Raw genomic sequence first — 24,144 nt, 5'->3', positions numbered from 1 at the left:
CCAAAAGACGGCACATCTCATCTACTCCTAAAACTCCATTGAAGACCATCCAGAGGTCAATAAGAGCTCAGTGCACCTGCAGACCATTACCATGAGGCCATTGGTCGGCAACACAGAGCGAGAGAGACCTTGAGGAGACACATTAAAAGAGACAAATGGACAGCGGAGGAGAGAAAAGGTGTTTTGGCTTCGTCCTATCAGTTTAGTCTCGTTCAAGGCCGTGCGCGGTGTGGAAATTATCCCTGGCTCCTAATGTGTATAATTCATGACGCCACGTACCCTCGCGTTCCCCCATTCAACATTTATGAGGCAGCCCGGGCCCATGCCAGAGAGATTTACTCTGCGCCGTGTGTGTCACCTTCACTGCAGCTATTTCACACCGGGAAATGAGCTTCCTGGGCTGTTGTGACATGTGCAACGGGAGGGGGCACTTTTGTAAGGATAAAATAACACCACAACAGCCGTGTTGGGTTAGAGCTGCTACACCTTGACGGACGGTAGTTAAGACGATGACAAAGGAACAGAGGGGGATGAAAGAAAAGGTGTAAGTCCTTACCCAATTTCAAATTTGGATAGGAGAAAACGAACAGTGTGAAAAGGTGTCGTGACCAATCCCTTTGCATTGCTAGGTTGCCAGGGAGCATGGGATCTGCTCTGAAACAAACATCCTTGACAGAGCACAATATTCGGATCAGGTAATACTGTACCTCCCCACCCATTTCACTCAAAACGTTTTCTATTTCATACCTACTGATCACGACCCTTGCAGCATGACATCGCAAGCAACCACATACCATTAGCACGGGCCAACACAGGACAAATGAGCATATACCTTTACGGGTTTACTGCTAATCCTTTTATTAGGTGTCTGTTATTTGGGCATTGTTAGAATAAACACTGACTGATTTATTAATTCTCAGGAAATGTTATTGTAGGGTGAAAGAGGCCAAAAAGAGACCACAATAACAGTCAGTGTTGAAATAATGTACATTATTGTATCCGATCCTCAGTGTCAACTCAAAACCAACAGCAAAGCGTATGAGAGAAAAAAAACGGATTGTAAAAATCCCCTTTCCAATCTGCATGCCTTTCACACCTCAGAGCTCACAGAGCAGTAAAAGGGATTGTGTGGTCTTTCACTGGCTGCACCTCTGGAATTTGGATTGGCTGTTTGTTTCATAGCCTCTAGAGCCACGCCACCCTTCATACTCACCCGACACACACACACACAACCCCCCACAACAACAAAAAAGTGAACTCACGTTTAAAGCAGAGGTCAACTCTGCTACTACTGACCTAGTGGCAGGTCTATACAATAGGATAAACCAATGGGCAAACAAGTGGACTTAATGAGCTCAAACCACCCTGAAACGAAGGGAAGGTGAAACAGAAAATGGTGTTTCAAGGGKGATTCCCTTCCGTCTCAGTCCCACTATTTCTTAAATTTGATATGCTGCCCTTCAGTCCCTTGACCTTTTGGCCCTGATGGAGACATGGATCACCCCAGAGAACACTGCTACTCCAGCTGCTCTTTCCTCATCTGACTACGTTTTCTCTCATAGTCAAAGAGCATCAGGCCGTCGCGGTGGTGGCACAGGGCTACTCATTTCTCCTAACTGGAGATTCTCTCACCTGTCCATCTGCTCATTGAATTCCATGCCATCAATGTCACTTGTACACTCAAGCTTAATATTGTTGTCATCTATCGCCCACCAAGTGCCCTTGGAGAGTTACTCAATAAGCTTGACTCCTTGATACACTCGACTCATATCTCATACGTTGGTCCACCACCTCATGCTCAACCTCGACAACACGAAGCTGCTCTTCCTCTCGTGGAAGACCTACCCGCTAAAAAAATCTCTCCGTCACAGTTGACAACTCCACAATGTCGCCCTCCAAGTGTGCAAAGAACCTTGGCGTGACCCTGGACAACACCCTGTTGTTCTCTGCAAACATCAAAGCAGTGACTCAATCCTGCAGGTTCATGCTCCACAACATCCGTAGAGCATGACCCTACCTCACACAGGAAGCAGCAACGGTCCTAATCCAGGCACTCGCCATGTCCCATCTGGACTACTGCAACTAGCTGTTGGCTGGGCTCCCCGCTTGTGCCATCCTGCAGCCCGCCTGGTTTCAACCTTCCCATGTCACCCCGTTCCTCCGCACACTCCTGACTTCCAGTCGAAGCACGCATCCACTACAAGATCATGGTGCTTACCTACGGAGCAGCAATGTGAACTGCCCCTCCCTTCAGGCTATGTTCAAACCCTACACCCCAACCCGAGGACTCCGTTCTGCTACCTCTGGTCTCTTGGCCCTCGCACCCCTACGGGAGGGCAGCTCCCGCTCAGCCCAGTTTAGCTCTTCTCAGTCCTGGCACCACACTTGTGGAAACAGCTTTCCCCTGAAGCTAGGACAGCAGAGTCCCTGCCCAAAAAGCCCTACCTCTTCAAAGAGTATCTTAAATAATCCCCCTCACCTAGAACCCCGAGAGAGAAAAAAAAGGGAAAAAAATCCCTTACCAACACAATTTATCCCCCCCTTCCTAGCTTTGACTTTGCTGATAACTACTTTGAGGAAAAGTGTACTTACTATGCCTGTGATATGTGGTTGTCTCACCTACACTACATGACCAAAAGTGTGTGGACACCTGCTCATTTAACATCTCATTCCAAAACCATGGGCATTAATATGGAGATGGTCCCCCATTTGCTGCTATCAGCCTCCACTCTTCTGGGAAGGTTTTCCACTAGATGTTGGAACATTGGAGCGGGGACTTGCTTCCATKCAGCCACAAGAGCATATGTGAGGTCAGGCTCAAGGTCGGCGTTCCAATTCATCCCAAAGGTGTTCGATGGGGTTGAGGTTCTTCCACACAGAGTCATTCAAACCATTTCTGTATGGTGCACATGGCCATTGTGCACGTGGGCATTGCTGAAATAGGAAAGGTCCTTCCCCAAACTGTTGCCACAAAGCTGGAAGCACAGAATCATCTAGAATGTCATTGTATGCTGTAGCATTAAGATTCCCCTTCACTGGAACTGAGGGGCCTAGCCCGAACCATGAACAGCCCCAGACCATTATTCCTCCTCCACCAAACTTCAAAGTTGGCACTGCATTCGGGCAGGTAGCGTAGACCTGGCATCCGCCAAACCCTGAATCGTCCGTCGGACTGCCAGATGAAGGCCTTGCGCATGGTGATCTTAGGCTTGTGTGCAGCTGCTCGGCCATGGAAACCCAATTCATGAACCTCCCGACGAACAGTTCTTGTGCTGATGTTGCTTCTAGAGGCAGTTTGGAACTCGGTAGTGAGTGTTGCAACCGAGGACAGATGATTTTTACGCACTACACGCTTCAGCACTCGGAGATCCCATTCTGTGAGCTTGTGTGGCCTACCACTTCGCGGCTGAGCCATTGTTGTGCCTAGACGTTTCCACTTCACAATAACAGCACTTACAGTTGACCAGGCAGCYCTAGCTGGGCAGAAATTTGACGTACTGAYTTGTTGGAAAGGTGCCATCCTATGACGGTGCCACGTTGAAAGTCACTGAGCTCTTCAGTACGGGTCATTCTACTGCCARTGTTTACCTATGGCGATTACATGGCTGTTTGCTCGATTTTATACACCCGTCTGCAACGGGTGTGGCTGAAATATCCATATCCACTCATTTGAAGAGGTGTCCACATAGCTACACTATATATACACAAAGGTATTTCAAGATGAATGCACTAACTAAGTCCCTCTGGATAAGAGCGTCTGCTAAATGACTGAAATGTCAGGTGTAGTAAGAGAGGAAAACTCTGTTGTGCACCCTGGCTAAACCAATTAATCAACGACATACTCCTTTATACATAAACAATAGATAATATGTCATGTGTTTCACCAGTGATTTGTTGCCCACCACTGCGGTGAAAGTGAGTGTGAAGGACAGAGCAGTCAATATACCCACCACAGAGGGCAAAAGGGAATAGCACAACCAAGCCAAGTGATTTCTTCACAGTTCACACAACCACAACATTGGGGGCTTTGGGCACTCAATCTGTCAACAGCGGTAGGTGCAAAGCGCAGGAGAACCAGCACCTGTGTTTGTGTCACATGTTTTAGGTGTCAGGTCTTTTAGTCATGCTCAATCAACCATCACTTGGGAGAATACAGAGGACCTGGATTTTTATAAGATGCACTATGACCATTAGCAAACGTCTCAGTGAACAATTTTTTATAAAAATGTATGGTGAAAAGCCAAAATTCTTCCATGTTACTATAATTCACAATATGGCGGTACATAATTCCATTTGTGAGAGCAAATATTGTGATAGATTGCTTTCAGAATCTGACATCCCCTTATGTGAAAACCTCAGCAGAGCTGCTCACAGGCAAACATAACATTTCCCTAACATTAAAGCAATGTGTTTGGCAGCAGGACTGGCATCAGCAACTCCCTCCTGGGTGCAGTGGCCCAGCAGCAGTGACAGGTTGGCCGCGGCGCCTGGCGACCTCACAAACTGGAGCAGATTTCAACCCTAGCTGTGTTGATGCATAGACCTGGCTGGGCACTGAAGGTGTCAGCGCAGCAGCTTGGGTTTTTTCACACAACCCCGGCCACTGTGTTCATCTGCTGTTTTCCTTCTTTCCTTGATTGTGCCGGAACATTGAGCGCATATAGACAAGACGTTAGGACGGTGTCTTGTGTCAGACATGGAAAACAGACTTCTATGACGGTCAAACTGACAGGATGTATCACACTGCCTGCGTATCCCAATACTCTGCTACTCACTACAAGAGCCAGTGCTATATTCAGTACCAGTGCCTCTTCTCATCCACCATTATCATAACTCCATGCGGGAGAGGTGGGGGTTTGCTGCAGTGTGCCAACCTAAAAATGCTAGTACCATTCTCCTCAATACCCCTGCCCTAGGCTCTCTAGGGCTACCTCCCATTGTTGAGGAAATTAGGGCTTTCGCTGCACTGCTCACAATAGCCATTGAGGGGGCGGGCTGCCTGGCACCAGTACCAATGTTTAGATGCCCCACTCCCACCAGCATGCCCTGGTGCCTCAGCCCACACAGAGCCCTCGGTGCAGGCTGAGGCAGGGCTGATCCATCTTGCTGGCGTCTCTCCTAGGTTCTGATTAGATCAGAGCCAGACTGGAGTTCCACAGGCAGGCTGACTGAYTTCATCCTTCAGGTGGGGGAGAGAGCGACTTCAACGCAGCTGATGTTTCCCTCCTCCGCCTACCCAATTACCTCACTCCCTCCCTTCCATGTCCCTGTCAGTATGAGTCATACAGCGGCGGTCAGGCTTCTCAGTAGTCAAACAGGAGTATTCATGCAAATGCAGGTCCTAATACAGAGGGAAACACAAAGGTCATATATGGATACTGTAGATACAGGTATTATCCTCAACCCAAACCAGCTCTGTAGAATGCGGCCAACAACTGGCTAGGATTTACAGCGATGTAGCTACCAAGGTTGAAAGGTAATAATGGATCATGCTGATATAACCATGCAGTGCATATCTGCATGTGCCTCTCTGCCTGTGATTCAGAGGCGTGACATCTCAGAGTTCCATCTGTAGCAGGGATTGAATATGTTCCATTTGTCGCTCCATTTGCATTCCTCAACTTGTTTGTCTACCCCCCTCTTCATTTCTACTCTTCCCGCCATCTTTCCCTATCCCTCTCTCCGCCCAGTTAAGTGTTGAGCGGGAGGACAGATGCCATGGCTCCTCTTCCAGGACTAAGGATGGGGCTTGTCGCCGCCTCTCCCAAGAGCAGGCCAACTTAGGTGAACCACTTTCCCAGATGCCCCCTTAAAGCTAGACGAATGTCTCTCCCTGTTGCCCCAGGTGGAAAACCCAGCACCTCCAACCACACTTAACAAATCACACAGATTCCACTCAACACAGAGGCCCTCGGTCCCTGCAGCTAGATAAAATAACCTTCCCAGTTGAAAGAAATTGTCAGTCTAAGTCCTCAAAATAGGCAAGTTCCAAAACATAGGCTATAATGAAATAACCCTGTGCCCTTCAACATCATTCGTTATTAAGTTACATTTAGGGAATACTATCATTTCAAAGGTCAAGTAGGCCTATTACTTAATTGATGTGAATAGACCAATGTGTACTATATCAGGATAAATGAAGAACAGGTGTGTTTTCTGCATTGAACAAATTATCAGTTCGTCAATTTAATGAACATTTGACATTTGCATTTTGGAAATAATATAGAGACTATTACTAAAGCCATTACTAGGACTTAAAACTTCTTCGGGATCGGTGTCCCGTCCACGGGACGGTTGAGCTAACGTAGGCTAATGCAATTAGCTTGAGGTTGTAAGTAACAAGAAAACTTCCTAGGACCAAGACATATCTGATATTGGCAGAAATCTTAAATTCTTGTTATTTAACTGCACTGTCCAACTTAGTGGGTTTTACAGTGAAAGAATACCATACTATTGTGTGAGGAGAGTGCACAGTTTTGAACATAAAGTTATTAATAAACAAATTAGGCACATTTGGGCAGTCTTGATACAACATTTTGAAAAGAAATTCAATGGTCCATTGAATCAGTTTAAAACTTTGCACGTACACTGCTGCCATCTAGTGGCCAAAATCTAAATTGCACCTGGGTTGGAATAATACATTATGGCCTCTCKTGCATTTCAAAGACGGTACAAAAAATATACAAAAGAACGGTTGGCTTTTTCTTTGTGTTATCTTTTACCAGTTCTATTGTGTTAAATACTCCTACATTCCTTTCACATTTCCACAAACTTCAGTGTTTCCTTTCAAATGGTACCAATAATATACATATCCTTTTCAGTACTGAGCTACAGGCATATAGATTTGGGTATGTCATTAGGCGAAAATTGAAAGGGCAGGTCCTTAAGAGGTTTTAAAGGATAGATTCACCCATTTTGCATATGATGCTAAACTCATCATACCGGCTGTATATCAGCCTGCTTGATCGGCAATAGCTCAGATACACATTACATTAGCCTGGGAATAGAACATCGCTCAGGGATTAACAAAAACGATATAACATTCAAAATAGGTCAATCTTTCCTTTAAGTGAACTCTTGAAAATAGATAAGTGGAGCACATTAACTTCACACTTACCCCTCACGTTCATGGGTGTAATCATTACTCATTCTGTTTAGCAATGAAAAATTAAGAGTTTATTGGACAGATTCAGGTAGGTCCCCCCATTTGCTGAACCTGTCCAATAGAAACACCAGTTTTCATTGCAAAACCGGACTGTTTTGCAACTGTTCGGARTACTGATTACACCCATGGTATCAAGTCAAATGCTTTTGGTGCCCTTCCTGAGGTAACATCAATCAATAGATGACTAGCTCTCACAAATGACGGGGACAATTGATTGGTTAGCTTGTGCAGTGTTCTCTGAAGTCAAGACTCCAAAAGGTCTATTCAGTAGAGTATATTTTAATCCTCTCTCAAAGAGCTCTCAATTCCTTCCCAAATCAGATTACTAATTCTGGGTTTAATAATTTTATGTTTGTATGGTTCCCTGCCTCTTGAACGATTAATAGACTACCTGTTCCTACACTGCAATTCAATGTGCAATTACAAACCCAATGTGCCAGACACAGCAGAGCGGGAGCCAGGGACAATCTAGCGGCAATTTCACCACCAACAGTCTGAAAACTCAGACACACTAAACGATCTTTGTTCAAGAGCCAATGAAGGCATCACATTGCAGAACTGTCTAAAAAGGAAAAACACCAGCAGCCTCCCTGTTACGGCCTTGGTTGGCAAATTTCCCAGTCAAACGGTTTCTTTCTGATTCCAAACTGAACTGGCTTCCAGTGGGGGAGAACAAAAAGGTTAGTGCTTTGTCGGCTGTCAGTTCAAGGAAGGGATGTCATCTTTAAGAGGGATATGAAGCGCAGAGGATGTGTCAATGCTGACATGAGCCCTGCTGCTTTGAAATGCTATTATATTTCTGTGGCCCAGCCAGCCACACTCCAAATCTCCCTAAAGTGATTAAGAGCAGTGAGAGATGGGGAGAGAATTAATAAATTGCTCATATTAGGGTTCTGGATCAAAAATGGAGCTAACGTGCTCTTTTCTGTTGAAACAGCGCTTATTTCCCCCATGCTGATGAGGGAAATAACAGAATGGCAGAGACCGTAGAAAAATCTAATGTCTCAGCTCGGCATCAACGGTGGGTGCTCCCACACCCTCAACCAATGAAAAACTCCAACATTATGGATCGAACTGACAGATCTCACTATGACTGTCTCCACCATGGACTTGCTGGCTGTCGACATGGCCTTCTAAAGCAGGCATGCTTCGCAAACCTGTCACGTTCTCTAGGATGTCTCAAGGTATAGTCAGCCATCAATATCATGATAATGATGCAGGTATTTGGTCATATCATAACTACATAAACTTTCAATAAAAATTGCTACTCAAGCAAAGCGTTACATGCATTGCATTATAACTAGGGCTGACCCCATTTAGTCAAATGGTCGATTGTTTGTCGACCAAGATTTCTTTCGTAGAGAAGCCGCAAAAATATATGCAGTACCAGTAAAAAGTTTGGACACCTACTCATTCAAGGGTTTCTCTTTATTTTTTACATTTTCTACATTGTAAATACTGAAAACATCAAAACCATGAAATAACATACGGAATTATGTAGTAACCAAAAATGGGTAAAACATAAAAACAATTAATATTTTAGATTCTGCAAAGTAGCCACCCTTTGCCTTGATGACAGCTTTGCGCACTTTTGGCATTCTCTCAACCAGCCTCAACTGGAATGCTTTTCCAACAGTCTTGAAGGAGTTCCCACATATGCTGAGCACTTGTTGGCTGCTTTTCCTTCACTCTGCAGTCCAACTCATCCCAAACCATCTCAATTGGGTTAAAGTCAGGTTATTGTGGAGGCCAGGTCATCTGATGCAGCACTCCATCACTCTCCTTCTTGTCAAATAGCCCTTACACATCCTGGAGGTGTGTTGGGTCATTGTCCAGTTGAAAAACAAATGATATCCCATCTGGTTTGTGCTTAGTGGAACTGGCGTATCGCTGCAGAATGCTGTGGTAGCCATGCTGGTTATAAATTTTAAATAAATCACAGACAGTGTCACTAGCAAGGCACACCCACGCCATCACACCTCCTCCAAACTTCACGGTGGGAACCACACATGCGGATATCATCCGTTCACCTACTTTGGGTCTGTCGGACCCAAAAATCTCAAATGTGGACTCATCAGATCAAAAGGTCAAATTTCCACCGGTCTAATGTCCATTGCTCTTGTTTCTTGGCCCAAGCAAGTCTCTTATTATTGGTGTCCTTTAGCAGTTGTTTCTTCGCAGAAATTGAACTCTGAAGCATTTATTTGGGCTGCAATTTCTGAGGCTGGTAACTCATGAACTTTTCCTCTGCAGCAGAGGTAACTCTCGGTCTTCCTTTCCTGTAGCGGTCCTCATGAAAGCCAGTTTCATCATARCGCTTGATGGTTTTTGCGACTGCACTTGAAGAAACTTTCAAAGTTCTTGAAATGTTCCGGATTGACTGACCATGTCTTAAAGTAATGGACTGTCATTTCGCTTTGCTTATTTGTGCTGTTCCTGCCATAATATGGACTTGGTCTTTTATCAAATAGGGCTATCTTCTGTATACCAACCCTACCCTGTCACAACAACTCATTGGCATAAAGGAAAGAAATTCCACAAATTAACTTTCGACAAGGCACACCTGTAAATKTACATTTGTTAAACACTTTTTCGGTTACTACATGATTCCAAGTGTGTTATTTCATAGTTATGTCGTCACTATTATTCTACGATGTATAAAATAGTAAAAATAAAGAAAAACCCTTGAATGAGTAGGTGTCCTAACTTTTGACTGATACTGTATATTATATCTATAATTTTTTTATGCACACAAGACAACTGTCTAAATCACGCCTGTCTCAGTGGACTAATCCATTGCGGAGGCCGCGGAGAAGGCACACCAGTAGTAAATGCACCATTCTAATCTACAATGTTCGTTTGGTTAGGGTCATTTCTGTTAATGTATTCAATATATTATTATTACAGTCTTTTACTGTTCTCATTGTCAGAGCGGCCACGATGTTTGAGGACCGAACAACCTATGCTACGTTTGTAAGGAATGCGTTCTGGTTTATTTCAATCCATTTGATTTGTCAATTCATGAATTGTCTCGTTTGTAGCGCTCCAGTCAATGCTGWGTAAGGACGCGCACCTGATTAMRCATAGAAGTAGACCTAGGCTACCTGGCCTGCGYGCAAACTTAGGCTTATAAAATGTGCCCWTATGGGGATCTGATAGCATTTCTGATTGTCTTAACTCACCACCACTAATGAGCTTCTCRAAGTAATTTTTTCTTCACCTCAAACAGCAAGCAAACAAAGTCTGTTATAACATCCATTGAGAATGACAATAGTTCCTCAACGTATCTCATTTGAAAAATCTTTCCAGCTCTCTTTTGATTACCACTCACAGGGAGAGTAATAATAGGCCTACCTGATTACTTATTATAATTTGTGCAAATAGTCTACAGCGGTGTCTGTCTGGAGCTCACAGGCGCAGGAAACTAAGGACCCTCACTGGCGCAGAATTGGTCCAGCGTCGTCCGGGTTAGAGGAGGGTTTGGCTGGGTTAGGCTGTCATAGTAAAATAAGATTTGTTCTTAACTGGCTTGCCTAGTTAAATAAAGGTTCAATAAAAATACAATACAAAATAGTTGGTAATGACAAGAAGCTAATTTTAGATTTTCTATTAACCACATGATAATGATTGAGATAAAGACTTTATAAATAATTTATATGAAACTGTTCCACAAAAATGTGCATATGAAAATCATACCTGGCATGCAGATCGGTAGAAATGGTGTAGCCTATTACGGTCAACTTCAGGAGCTTAACGGTAGAATTTAAGAAGGCCAGCAGCAAGGGTGAGGGTTGGAAAACATGTTTTTTTTCTGGTTATCTTGATCTCTGGCTCCCTCGAGTCACTTGTGTGGCTTAATTATTTTAATTAAAAAGTGAGCTTAAAGCATTAGACAAGCTCATTACCCTACATACAACATTCGGAAAGTATTCAGACCACTTGACTTTTTCCACATTTTGTTACGTTACAGCCTTATTTTAAAATGGATTAAATAGTTTTTCCCCCCATCAATCTACACACAACACCCCATAATGACAAAGAAAAACTGGTCTGGAAATTTTTGAAATCGTATTATAAATTTAAAAAACTGAAATATCACATTTACGTAAGTATTCAGACCCTTTACTCAGTACTTTTTTTGTAGCACCTTTGGTAGCGATTACAGCCTCGAGTCTCCTTGGGTATCATTAGGTATGACGCTACAAGCTTGGCACACCTGTGCTTGGGGAGTTTCTCCCATTCTTCTCTGCAAATCCTCTCAAGCGCTGTCAGGTTGGATGGGGAGCGTCGCTGCACAGATATTTTCAGGTCTCTCCAGAGATGTTTGATAGGGTTCAAGTCCGAGTTCTGGCTGGGCCGGCCATTCAGAGACTTGTCCCGAAATCACTCCTGTGTTGTCTTGGCTGTGTGCTTAGGGTCGTTGTCCTGTTGGAAGGTGAATCTTCGCCCCAGTCTGAGGTCCTGAGCGCTCTGGAGCAGGTTTTCATTTAGAAGCTCTGTACTTTGCTCAGTTCATCTTTCCCTCGATCCTGACTAGTCTCCCAGTCCCTGCCACTGAAAAACATCCCCACAGCATGATGCTGTCATCACCATGCTTCACAGTAGGGATGGTGCCAGGTTTCCTCCAGACGTGACGCTTGGCATTCAGGCCAGAGTTCAATCTTGGAAACACATTTCTCATGGTCTGAGTCCTTTAGGTGCCTTTTGGCAAACTCCAACCTGGGCTGTCATGTGCCTTTTACTGTGGAGTGGCCACTCTACCATAAAGGCCTGATTGGCGAAGTGCTGCGGAGATGGTTGTCCTTCAGGAAGGTTCTTCCATCTCCACAGAGGAACTCTGGAGCTATCAGTGACCATCAGATTCCTGGTCATCTCCCTGACGAAGGCCCTTCTCCCCCGATTGCTCAGATCGGCTTGGCTGCCAGCTCTAGGAAGAGTCTTGATGGTTCTAAATTTATTCCATTTAAGAATGATGGAGGCCACTGTATTCTTGGGGACCTTCAATGCTGCAGACATTTTTTGGTACCCTTGCCTAGATCTGTGCCTCGACACAATCCTGTCTCGGAGCTCTACGGACAGTTCCTTCGAACTCATGGCTTGGTTTTTGCTCTGACATGCACTGTCAACTTGTGGGACCTTATAGACAGGTGTGTGCCTTTCCAAATCATGGCCAATCAATTGAATTTGCCACAGGTGGACTCCAATCAAGTTTTAGAATGATTATCAATGGAAATAATTTAAAGTCTCATCAGAATAGGTCTGAATACGTAGGTAAATATGGTAGATCTGTTTGTTTTTTTAATAAATGTGAAAAAATGTCTACAAACCTTAATTCGCTTTGTCATTATGGGGTATTGTGTGTAGATTGATGAGGACATTTGTGTTACTTAATCCATTTAGAATAAGGCTGTAATGTAACAAATTGTGGGAAAAGTCAGGGGGTATGAATACACTGTATAGTTCATTTTATATAAACACATAGGGTTTGTCTATATACGGACAAATACACCTTTTAACATTTAGACTAAGATTTTTTTTTAGGGGGGGGGGGCATCCCTAATTATAGCACTGCGTCAATCTAACCCAGATTGGTCACGGTAACAGCTTGCTATACGTCATCTGAGTTTTATCTGAGGGGGATATTTTTAGGAGCGTCTGCGTTGCCAAGGGCTAAAATAGAACTCCTTTCTATTTCTGACGCAGATCGCTCTGCAAGTCCTGCCTCTCCCATCTCCTCATTGGTTTATAGAAGCAGGTACCCACGTGCCATCTCCTCATTGGTTATACCCACATGGGTGACAAAGACGAACGCCGTCAGTGGCAGTAATGCACCTAAATTATGAATGTTTGCCAATCGCAATATAAAGTCAAGAGAAGAAATAACCTGTAAGGAGGAGAACTGACTAGAACCGGTTCGGTTGACCGTTTTATGTGTGGATTAATTGGTGGAGTAGAGGACCTTGTGCATTTCAGGTAAAATAACAACTCAATGTTTATATCCCAGGACAAATTAGCTAGCAACAGCAAGCTAGCTAAATAGGACAAATTAGCTAGCAACTGCAAGCTAACTAGCTAAATTGCCATGCATGTTTAATGCTTTCGACCTGTCCCCAAATTAATATAATTGGTTCAGAGTTTGTTTTGATATTTTAACCTGCGTGTTGTGATCGCGTTTGGTGTGGGGGGGGGACAAGATAAATGTACGCACGATGACGCACGCACGCAGCCGGTTTGGGTTCCGTGTAAATCCTTTGAGGAAAATTAACCTGGCCRTCCTCACCCACCCAGCACAAAATAGCCGCAATGAAATAAGACTCCTATTCAGAGGAGCGACGCCCACTTCAAATCTGACAACAGAGACAGTGAGCTCATCCCCTGCCACACTCTGCCCACACACATACACAAAGGTGATGGCCAAAGTGAGATAAATATACCTTTCACCTAGCATTTTAAATTAGCCTAGGTTAAGGCCATATGACACTGGATTGCAAATATGCACAAGTATATACACTGAGTATACCAAACAAAAGGAACACCTTAATATTTAGTTCCGGATTCACCTGGTCAGTCTGTCATGGAAAGAGCAGGTGTTCGTAATGTTTTGTATACTCTCTGTATATATTAAATACATTTGTTTTCAAGCAGGCAACACAAACATTCTGTGTGGAAATAATGTTGGCTCTTTTGGATACTATTAGTTGCCATGCACAAACATTAAAGTAGTTGGCTTATTCTTATCATTTCCTTTCGGTCTCGAGAAAAGTATTACATTCGCTCAATACTTCAATTCTAATGAAACACATTTCAACATGTGATTCATCCCCATTTCTTTCTAACCCACAAAAACGTTTGCTTCATGCCTTCTATGGTCAAAGTAATGGGTAGCATAGCCCCCCATGGTGGTACAGTGATGCACATAAGTGCTTATAGGATCTTATATCATCGTCATTGAATTATGACAATCAAGGCAAACATCCAGAAGGTGCATGAACAAGTTTTGACCTCTGACCTTTCTCTATGCTGCTTTGGGCCAGGCTGAGGAGCTGAGGAGAGCGCTCCTCCAAGACCTGCTGGTGTAGGCTCACGTAGCGCAGGGTCCACCAAGGCAGCAGCTGCACACACGCGGAACATAGAAAACAGAAACAGGTTAGTGAGTGTGTGTGTGTGTGTGGGAGAAGGTAAGCGGAACAACAGGTAAATGAAAGAGCATGGGAGAGTGTGAGCGCTTTTGTACCAACGGCCCAATACATAAAGGTCACACGTAACGAAATAACTATAGTAAATAATAGTAACTAAATAATACAAGTAAATAACTACAGTTCTAGTGCCTGAACCAACTGAACACATACGACAACCAACTTTGACCCTACATACTAACACACATATCAAAAGAATGCTATAGTTAAGTGATGCTGAAACAGCCCAAAAAATAGCAAACTCCCTCTTTTATCATCTCTGACCAAAACGCAAAGTGGCAGGGAAAATAACAGCTCCAAGCCATGTACATGTTTCTCTCCCCTATCCCTTCTCTCGTGCATGGCCAAAGGTAGTGAACCATGTAAAAGCCCATTTGCRTTTCAGGGAGGACATCTTTCTCATTTGCGTTGCACGAGGCCGGCTATCCCGACCGTGTCGCCGTATGGTGCGTTAATCGTCTGCCTCCCTGAATCAATATTCTCATGACACACACACTGCCGTCTCATCAGAGGGTGATACGCAGATGAACGTCACAGCCCCATCTTCTCCTCTCTTTATGACTGGGATGGGAGAGGTGGAGAAGCTGGGTGATAATAAGAAGGTACAGGGGGATGGAGAGGTGAAGGGGGCAATGGACAGCGCGCCTTTGAGTTAGACAGCCGCTGAACTCCAAGGGTAAGTGTACGYGTGTGTGTGTGCGTCACAAACTAATAGTATGATCTCTAGAATGGATCTTGTAGTTAGAATATTTCTTATCAAACCAAACATTCTTTCAGCATGTTACAATATGTAGGCAAATTTAACACTCTAAAACAGCCTTCTTTTGCTCTTAGGATGTGTTGGAGAGCTTCTGAACCTCAAAAAGGCAACCAATATGGAGTTAAATAACTACTATTTAGCCATTACAGCTGTAAAATATTTACAGGTGACTAACCTGCTGAAGGGAAGTGTGTAAGTTACATGCCTTACACGGAACCCAAACTGGCTGCGCGTGGGCCATCGTGCATACATTTATTTTGTCCCCCCCACACCAAACGCGATCACGACATGCAGGTTAAAATATCAAAACAAACTCTGAACCAATTATATTCATTTGGGGACAGATCGAAAAGCATTAAACATTTATGCCAATTTAGATAGTTAGCTTGCAAGCTAATTTGTCCTATTTAGCTAGCTTGCTGTTGCTAGCTAAYTTGTTCTGGGATAAACAGTGACTTGGTATTTTACCTGAAATGCACAAGGTCCTCTACTCCGCCAATTAATCCATAAAACGGTCAACCGAATCGTTTCTAGTCATTTCTCCTCTTTCCAAGCTTTTTCTTCTCTTGACTTTATATTGCGATTGGCAACTTTCATAAATTAGGTGCATTACCGCCACTGACCTCGTTCGTCTTTCAGTCACCCACGTGGGTATAACCAATGAGGAGATGGCACGTGGGTACCTGCTTCTATAAAYCAATGAGGAGATGGGAGAGGCAGGACTTGCAGATCGATCTGCGTCAGAAATAGAAAGGAGTTCTATTTTAGCCCTTGGCAACGCAGACGCTCGTTGGCGCAATAATTGAATAACAGATTTCTACATCTATTTTGCAAMGCACGTGACGCGAGCGGTGTAGTCAGCCTGTTAGGAGCTCCCAAATAGAAAGCATGATTCACTACCCACCCCATTGTTCTATTCCTCCAAGAATAATAACTCTGGTGAACTAATCTCCCTGTAACACCAGGATTCCAAAGTTTCAGCACAGTAGGGGTAAATAAATACATCTAGAGATGTATTGGTGTGCTGGCAAAGGAGTGAAAATCCAAACCATTACTGTGTGTGGACAGGGAATGGAAATGTGGGAATAGGTTTCTGCACCCACATCCAATGATTCTCCCAGTTCCAGAGGCTTAGAGCGAGAAACACAAATCAAGCACAGCACATCTGAAGGAGTCAAGTACACATCCGTCTCCCTGACCAGAATCTTCGCTGTATTGCCTTTGTCGCTCAACTAATTTTTCTGTGTTGGGGAGAGACAATGTGGACGTGACGAGTGTCATTTCACAATCACAGCTCAGCTAATGTCCAGTGACAAAGTGATATCTCCGCTATGTTCTCTTACCTGGAGGCTATCCAGCTTGGCAGAGCAGTTGACCAGCAGGACCCTGGCCAGCAGCAGGAGGAAGGGATTCCCCACCAGGCAGTACACCGACTCTCCATCCAGGAGAAGACTGCTGAGCAGGGCTGAGGTCAGGGCCCCAGGCTGGGAGGGAGAGAGAGGACACAGAGAGGAGTTAGACTGGTATACGGCTGAGGAAAAGATCCATGATCTGTTGTCGCTTTGCTGCTCTGTCCCCTGAAGTGATGCSCGAGACGACAACAGATCTCTAACCCTCTTTCCGCATCCTTCCTGCGCCTTTCCGGCTCCTCCTGGCACATTCCCACTTGGTAGGTTGGGGGAGCCCAGCTGAGGGGCATTAGTCAATCGAGTGTGTGATTGGCTGGACAATCAGACCCAACAGTTGACCGGTTGGGGCTAAAAGACAGTTTAAGAAAGGGTATAACTTCAGTAACAAAAGGTTAAGTTCCATATCTGTAAGCATTTCTGTAGGTAAATTGTGTAATAAAGCCTAAGTTTGAACCGTTTACTCTGTCTGCCTCACTGAGCCTCCGTACCCGGAGACCTTCTTAGCTCTGGTCCATGGCCTGTCCCCAGGCTCTGTCACAGTGGGTATGAGGGGAAGAGCGATTTACCCAGAGAAACGTCTTGATTCTTGCCTGTGTCTCCAGTCCACTACTTTGAACAAACACTTTTATTAACTCAATAAGTGCAACTTTATACCTTTTTTCCCCAAAATGCAGTGGCACATTAGTGATGGCATGCACTTATTGAGTTGATCACAATGCATAAATGGAGGAGCACCATTTACAAGGGTCCTCTAAACGACAAGGTAGATGAATCACAGCCTGGAAAAGTATTCAACAGCAGAATGACGGTCTCTGGTGTAATGAGGGATTATGTCGACCAATCGCGTCTCCTCACCCCCACATAATTGGGTCCTGTCCCCCTCACATTCCTCCTACAGTTGTCACGATAACATTTTACAAACGATACAATACCAGTCCAAGTATCATGACACCGAGTAGTATCGCGATACCACGGGGGGGGGGGGAATTCAGTGGCATGTATACTACACAGTATATACACACACTAAACTCTCACAAACACACACTTTTACGCTGCTTCTTGAGCAAGGTAGTTAATCCCCAACAACTGCTCCCCGGGCACAGATGAAGTGGATGTCGATTAAGGCAGACCCCGGCACCTCTCCGATTCAGAGGGGTTGGGTTAAATGCGGAAGACAAATTTCAGTCTACTACTACTTATCCAGATACCTAGCCACTTTACCCAGCCTTCATGTACATACGTACCTTGTACCCCTGCAAATTGATCTGGTACTCCCTGTATATAACTGCATTTGTGTATTTTATTCCTCGTGTTACCATTTGTAACCCGTTTCAAGAAGCTAGGCGTGTGTCGCACGTCACTACTTCACAGGAGGCATTTGAACTTTATTTTTATTATCAATATACGTTTTTTGGCAGGAATGTCTTCTGGAACATGTGAACTTTCATGTGCCTTAATAACAAACTTGTATGCCATTTGTAAATACAAATAGTTAAATTTACAGCTATCCATGATTGGCTAAGATAATGGATGGGCTGGACATGCCGAGAGATGAGTTCGGATTGGTCTGCCATGTAGCATGCTTCGGTCTATAACATGAGCTGCTCAGTATCTGCAGATAGAACTTTCTACAGCAGCTTGTTTTTTAAAGAATTCACGAACTGAGGTGTTGCTTCCACTCAACGTTTCTGCCCTGAAATCAACAGGCGCTATTAGACAAAGATCAGTGTGAAAAAGTTGTGATTGACTATTTTCTGGAGGACGACCTTGCCATGCTGACTCTCTCAGATACTGAAAATGAATCAGACTATGAGGAAATGCCTGAATTATGTAAAAACATTTATTGAACCAGGCATTAATCTTCTGATGACAGTGATGGGGAAGAAACGGAGACCACCAGTGTTGTCACAGAAGTTGACCGAGTTTCGAAATCGGTGGAATGCCCGGTGGAAGCAGAGAGATGATTGCCAAATGTRGCGAAAGTCGAAAACAGAAGGCTGTTGTATAAAAAACCAGTCTCCGGATTACATCTTGAAAATAAGAGCTACCATGGCATCCATGACAGAGGGAGAAGTTGTCATCCATGTATATTTGTAAGAGTCTTGCTACATTTTCAGATATGCGTTTCTAATTTTGTCAGAAAGTCTTTTTCATTGCTAGTTCCAGCCTAATGTTAGCTAGCTATCCAACATTGACCCTAGTTGGTTAGCTTTCGTTACCTGCAGATTCACGCATGGTGCATAGTAGTAATGCCGCATTCAAAACAACTGGGAACTCTGAAAAATAGGAGGTCAAATCATGATGTCTGATCTTCAGGTCGGAAAGACGGAGCTCTAGGAGGAAAATGGAAAATAAAGTAAAGTATTTAAATGCGTGGTGGAAAATATACAGATAACATCTTTAGGTTTCCCCAGAGAAATAGCCAGTTTCAATAAATTATCAGATAGGCTTTCATTTATAAACATAAGATTGCATAAAAACATGTCACAAGAGATCGGAGTCAGAAGAGGAAATGACTTTAAATACACATTAAGGCACGAGATTGTGACATGGTCATTTTTAGAAAGATCAAAGCAACCATTATAGGATTGAAGAAGCTGAGTTGGTTGACCATTTCAAATCAATTTTTCCGAGTTCCCAGTTGTTTTGAACACGGCATTAGAGTTGAGATTATGGTTCATTGTTTACATGTCTAAACAAAATAAAGACTCCACTATGCAAGTAACCATTTCAATGTACCGTTTACACCTTCTGCATGTGACAAATAAACGTTGATTTTATTTGATATAGTGTGTGTTTACTAGAGATGATAATGTGAAGAACATGACCTGCACCAAAATCAGATTAGGAAATAGGCAGAGGACTAGATAAAAAGTGCATTTTTACTACTACTTATTGCTACTACTTTCAGTCTTGAAATCTATGGTTGTTTACTACACTACCTTATTCACTCGGTTTAGCACATGGCCTCAAGTGATCCTGAAAGAAATGGGTGGGGCTAAGTCTTAAGAGGGTGTGAACTATGCTGAATGGGTGTAGACAAAGAAGAGCTCTCCAGTAGGTGTACCAAAGCATTCAAGGTCCATTTTCTCAAAAGTATGGTTACAAGTTTATCAACTTTCAAAGCAGAATTACTTTCCCATTGTTCCTCAACTGTAGTGTATGATATACAATTTTCTAGTTCAAAGTCTCTACTTTTATCCAAAGTAAAAAACTATTTTCAAATTTTGCTACATAGGAATCCAGGTGGTGGGTCATTTTTTTTTCTTCATTTTTTTTTTCAAAAACTCTGCATCGCTGGGAAGGGCTCGTAAGCAAGCATTTCACAGTAAAGTCTACACCCGTTGTATTCGAAGCATGCGACAAACACCTGGACGCTTGTTGCAGCTTTCTAAAAGTTATGTGCATGTGCTTAGCAAAAAACCTGTCACTGATAATCACACTTCTACTCAATGCAACACATATTCAATTAAGTTCAAACTGTTCACTGTATAATAAAATTGCATAGAACAGCTTATTTGCTCATATTTGCAAAGGACTACCTGTGATTTGGCTAGAGGAAAGGGAGGAATATACATGCATAATGATCTGCATGTCATTGTGGCAGTAAGGGGAAAACTGCATGAATTCTTGTTTACTCTTCAGTTAACAGACACTCTCCCTCCCTCCGTCACACACTATCTCCCCCTCATAAAAATACACACCACTATCTCTCCCACAAACACATACTGCTCCCAAACAGAATGTACGAATAACCAGAAAGATAGATTTTTGATATAGTTTAGGCTTACATTACGCCTACGTAAATCCTACATTTGAAGCACATCTCCTGAGTAGCAGACCCATTTCCTTTCTTCCTGGGCCAATCAAATTTGACAAGACCTACTGTCATTTCAATGTTGTTAGCTAGGTAGGTAACATGACTGAACAACATTGTTTGTTATCAAACTAATAATTAACAACCCAGGCTTAGTTTAAAAAAGGCCCGTGACATGGTTTGTGAAATTATATAAAATGTGCATGCTCTCTGTGCTGTAAAGCTAACTGCCCGCTCTGCCCATTCATCGCCATTCACCCATTGTTGTCGTAACTCTCCTGATCAACACCTGTGAATGCTTTATGCATCTCTCTAATGTCAATATGCCTTCTCTACTGCTGTCTTGGCTAGTTCTTACTGTTTTATTTCACTGTAGAGCCCTCAGTCCTGCTCAACATGCCTTAGATAGCTCTATTKTCCCACCCCACACACATGCAGAGACCTCACCTGGCTTAACTGGTGCCCCCAGAAATGCTTATTGAAATTMTCGATTATTGTAGATTTATCAGTGGTGACAGTGTTTCCAAGCCTCAGTGCAGTGGGCAGCTGGGAGGAGGTTCTCTTATTCTCCATGGACTTTACAGTGTCCCAGAACTTTTTGAAGTTTGTGCTACAGGATGCAAATTTCTGTTTGAAAAGGCTAGCCTTTGCTTTCCTAACTGCCTGTGTATATTGGTTCCTGTTCAACATCTCTTTCATATCGTCTGAGATCCCTAMAGATTGGAAAGCTGCCGCGGTCATCCCCCTCTTCAAAGGGGGAGACACTCTAGTCCCAAACTGTTACAGACCTATATCTATCCTACCCTGCCTTACTAAAGTATTCGAAAGCCAAGTTAACAAACAGATCACCGACCATTTCAAATCCCATCATACCTTCTCCGCTATGCAGTCTGGTTTCCGAGCTGGTCATGGGTGCACCTCAGCCACGCTCAAGGTCCTAAACAATATCATAACCGCCATCGATAAGAGACAATACTGTGCAGCCGTACTCATCGACCTAGCCAAGGCTTTCGACTCTGTCAATCACCGCATTCTTATCGGCAGACTCAATAGCCTTGGCTTCTCAAATGACGGCCTCGCCTGGTTCACCAACTACTTCTCAGATAAAGTTCAGTGTGTCAAATCACAGGGCCTGTAGTCCGGACCTCTGGCAGTCTATGAGGGTGCCACAGGGTTCAATTCTCRGGCCGACTCTTTTCTCTGTATGTATCAATGACGTCACTCTTGCTGCTGGTGATTCTCTGATCCACCTCTACGCAGACGACACCATTCTGTATACATCTGGCCTTCTTTGAACACTGTGTTAACTAACCTCCAGACGAGCTTCAATGCCATACAACTCTCCTTCCGTGGCCTTCAACTGCTCTTAAACGCTAGTAAAACTAAATGCATGCTCTTCAACCGATCGCTGCCCGCACCTGCCCAGGTTCTGACTTAGAATATGTGGACAACTACAAATACCTAGGTGTCTGGTWAGACTGTAAACTCTCCTTCCAGACACACATTAAGCATCTCCAATCCAAAATTAAATCTAGAATTGGCTTCCTATTTCGCAACAAAACCTCCTTCACTCATGCTGCCAAACATACCCTCGTAAAACTGACTATCCTACCGATCCTTGACTTCGGCAATGTCATTTACAAAATAGCCTCCAACACCCTACTCAGCAAATTGGATGCAGTCTATCACAGTGCCATCCGTTTTGTCACCAAAGCCACATATACTACCCACCACTGTGATCTGTAGGCTCTCATTGGCTGGCACTCACTACATATTTGTTGCCAAACCCACTGGCTCCAGGTCATCTGTAAGTCTATGCTAGGTAAAGCCCCGCCGTAGCTCACTGGTCACCATAGCAGCACCCACCTGTAGCACGCGCTCMAGCAGGTATATTTCACCGTTCATCCCCAAAGCCAACACTTCATTTGGCCTCCTTTCCTTCCAGTTCTCTGCTGCCAATGACTGGAACGAATTGCAATAATCACTGAAGCTGGAGACACATCTCCCTCACTAACTTTAAGCATCAGCTGTCAGAGCAGCTTACTGATCACTGTACACACCCAATCTGTAAATAGCACACCCAACTACCTTATCCCCATATTGTTACTTATCCTCTTGCTCTTTTGCACCCCAGTATCTCTACTTGCACATCATCATCTGCACATCTATCACTCCAGTGTTAATGCTAAATTGTAATTATTTCACCTCCATGGCCTATTTATTGCCGTACCTTCCTACTCTTCTACATTTGCACACACAGATTTTTCCTATTGTGTTATTGACTGTACGTTTGTTTATCCTGTGTGTAACTCTTGTTTTGTCGCACTGCTTTGCTTTATCTTGGCCAGRTCGCAGTTGTAAATGAGAACTTGTTCTGAACTGGCCTACCTCGTTAAATAAAGGTGAAATAAAAATAAAAGCATGCTCCATTTTTCCTCTATTACTCAGAGGCTGCATGACAGCGAACTTGCAATTGCAAAGCCGACACAGACTGGCCTGTGCACTTTGTTATACCAAGCATTGAAATGATACAATGTATTATCTTTGCTCGCTCTGCTTCACTGTATCAAATGTAACAGTAGACTCACCATGGTCTGCATCCCCACTCGCCATCACGGCTAAATTCTATTTAAAAAACGGATTGATGAATAGAGGCGTAGGAAGAGCAGACAGAAGCAGGTGAGGGATGGCTGGAAGGACAAGCGGCTGCCTGCTGGCTGATTACAGCTACAACATGTGAGATGTGCATGAAAGTGACATTGGACTGACGCATACAAGACTATTAGTTGCTGTTGCTTTAATTTAACTGAATTTATAAATAAAACTGACATTAGAAACATTTCAGAACAGGCGCCAACTGGTTCTTTAGATTGGTAGGGACGAAAAATGTGATAGTATCATATGAAATGGTACTACGGTACTCTAAAATGTTGGTATCATAAGTATCATGACGTTTTGGTACTGTGATATTACCATGGTTCTGTTATACCGTACAACACTACTTCATCCTTCCTCCGCAGACTCACTCTATACATCCTCATTACCCAGAGCAAAGGGTACAAGAGGTAATCTGTCCTCACCATTCATCAAACCATGTCAGAGAGTCAGTGCTGCCACATACACAATTCCTGCATCCAAAATCAAATTGGCTTCTAAAACAGTTGATGGGCTGGAAAAGTCTTCTCAGAACAGCCTAAAGGTCGAGCTCCTCTAGGTCAGACCTTGGGAGGGAGGGTGGCTGTGGATACATTTTAAAAAGCAGTGTGCGTGTAGTTTAAGTAGAGAAAAGGAGATGGAGTAACTGTTACTCAGGGTGTCTGTTAGTAGGCAAGGGCTGATAAAAATAAAAGCAGATAAAACTTGCGACCAAAATGACCGGAAGGAAAAAAATCMCATTGCAAAATAATGCTTTTTATTCATTGATGGAAATACCAGTCAATGTAAATACAATTTACCATCATGCTCATCAGTCTGTTCATTTTCATAATTTAGTGTAATTAAATTGGCCTGTGTGTATTTTCTTTAGTCATCATGCATCTTATTTATCCAACACAACAACACAACGATCACCCGCCACATGGGGCGGCAGAGGAGCCTAGTGGTTAGAGCGTTGGACTAGTAACCGAAAGGTAGCAAGTTCGAATCCCCGAGCTGACAAGGTACAAATCTGTCGTTCTGCCCCTGAACAAGGCAGTTATAACCCACTGTTCCTAGGCCGTCATTGAAAATAAGAATTTGTTCTTAACTGACTTGCCTAGTTCAATAAAGGTAAACATGTGCACATGAGCGGGATTTCT

The 24,144-nt window shown here is 43.6% G+C and overlaps 1 protein-coding gene across 1 annotated transcript in view; it reads right to left on the bottom strand.

Annotated features, from left to right (window-relative positions):
- The window catches only part of ttc27 (tetratricopeptide repeat domain 27), a 127,555-nt gene that overhangs the window by 87,823 nt on the left and 15,588 nt on the right, over positions 1 to 24,144 (bottom strand). The window contains exons 4-5 of the mRNA XM_023970027.2: positions 16,465 to 16,605; positions 14,175 to 14,277 (exon numbers count right to left, since the gene is read on the bottom strand). Coding sequence (XP_023825795.1) covers positions 14,175 to 14,277; positions 16,465 to 16,605 — 244 coding nt within the window. The remainder of the gene's footprint in view (positions 1 to 14,174; positions 14,278 to 16,464; positions 16,606 to 24,144) is intronic.

This window comes from Salvelinus sp. IW2-2015, linkage group LG25 (genome assembly GCF_002910315.2).
Source record: "Salvelinus sp. IW2-2015 linkage group LG25, ASM291031v2, whole genome shotgun sequence".
NCBI classification, from domain to species: domain Eukaryota; kingdom Metazoa; phylum Chordata; class Actinopteri; order Salmoniformes; family Salmonidae; genus Salvelinus; species Salvelinus sp. IW2-2015.
Note: the sequence above shows the minus strand (reverse complement) of the source record. Positions and strands in the feature narration are given on the sequence as shown.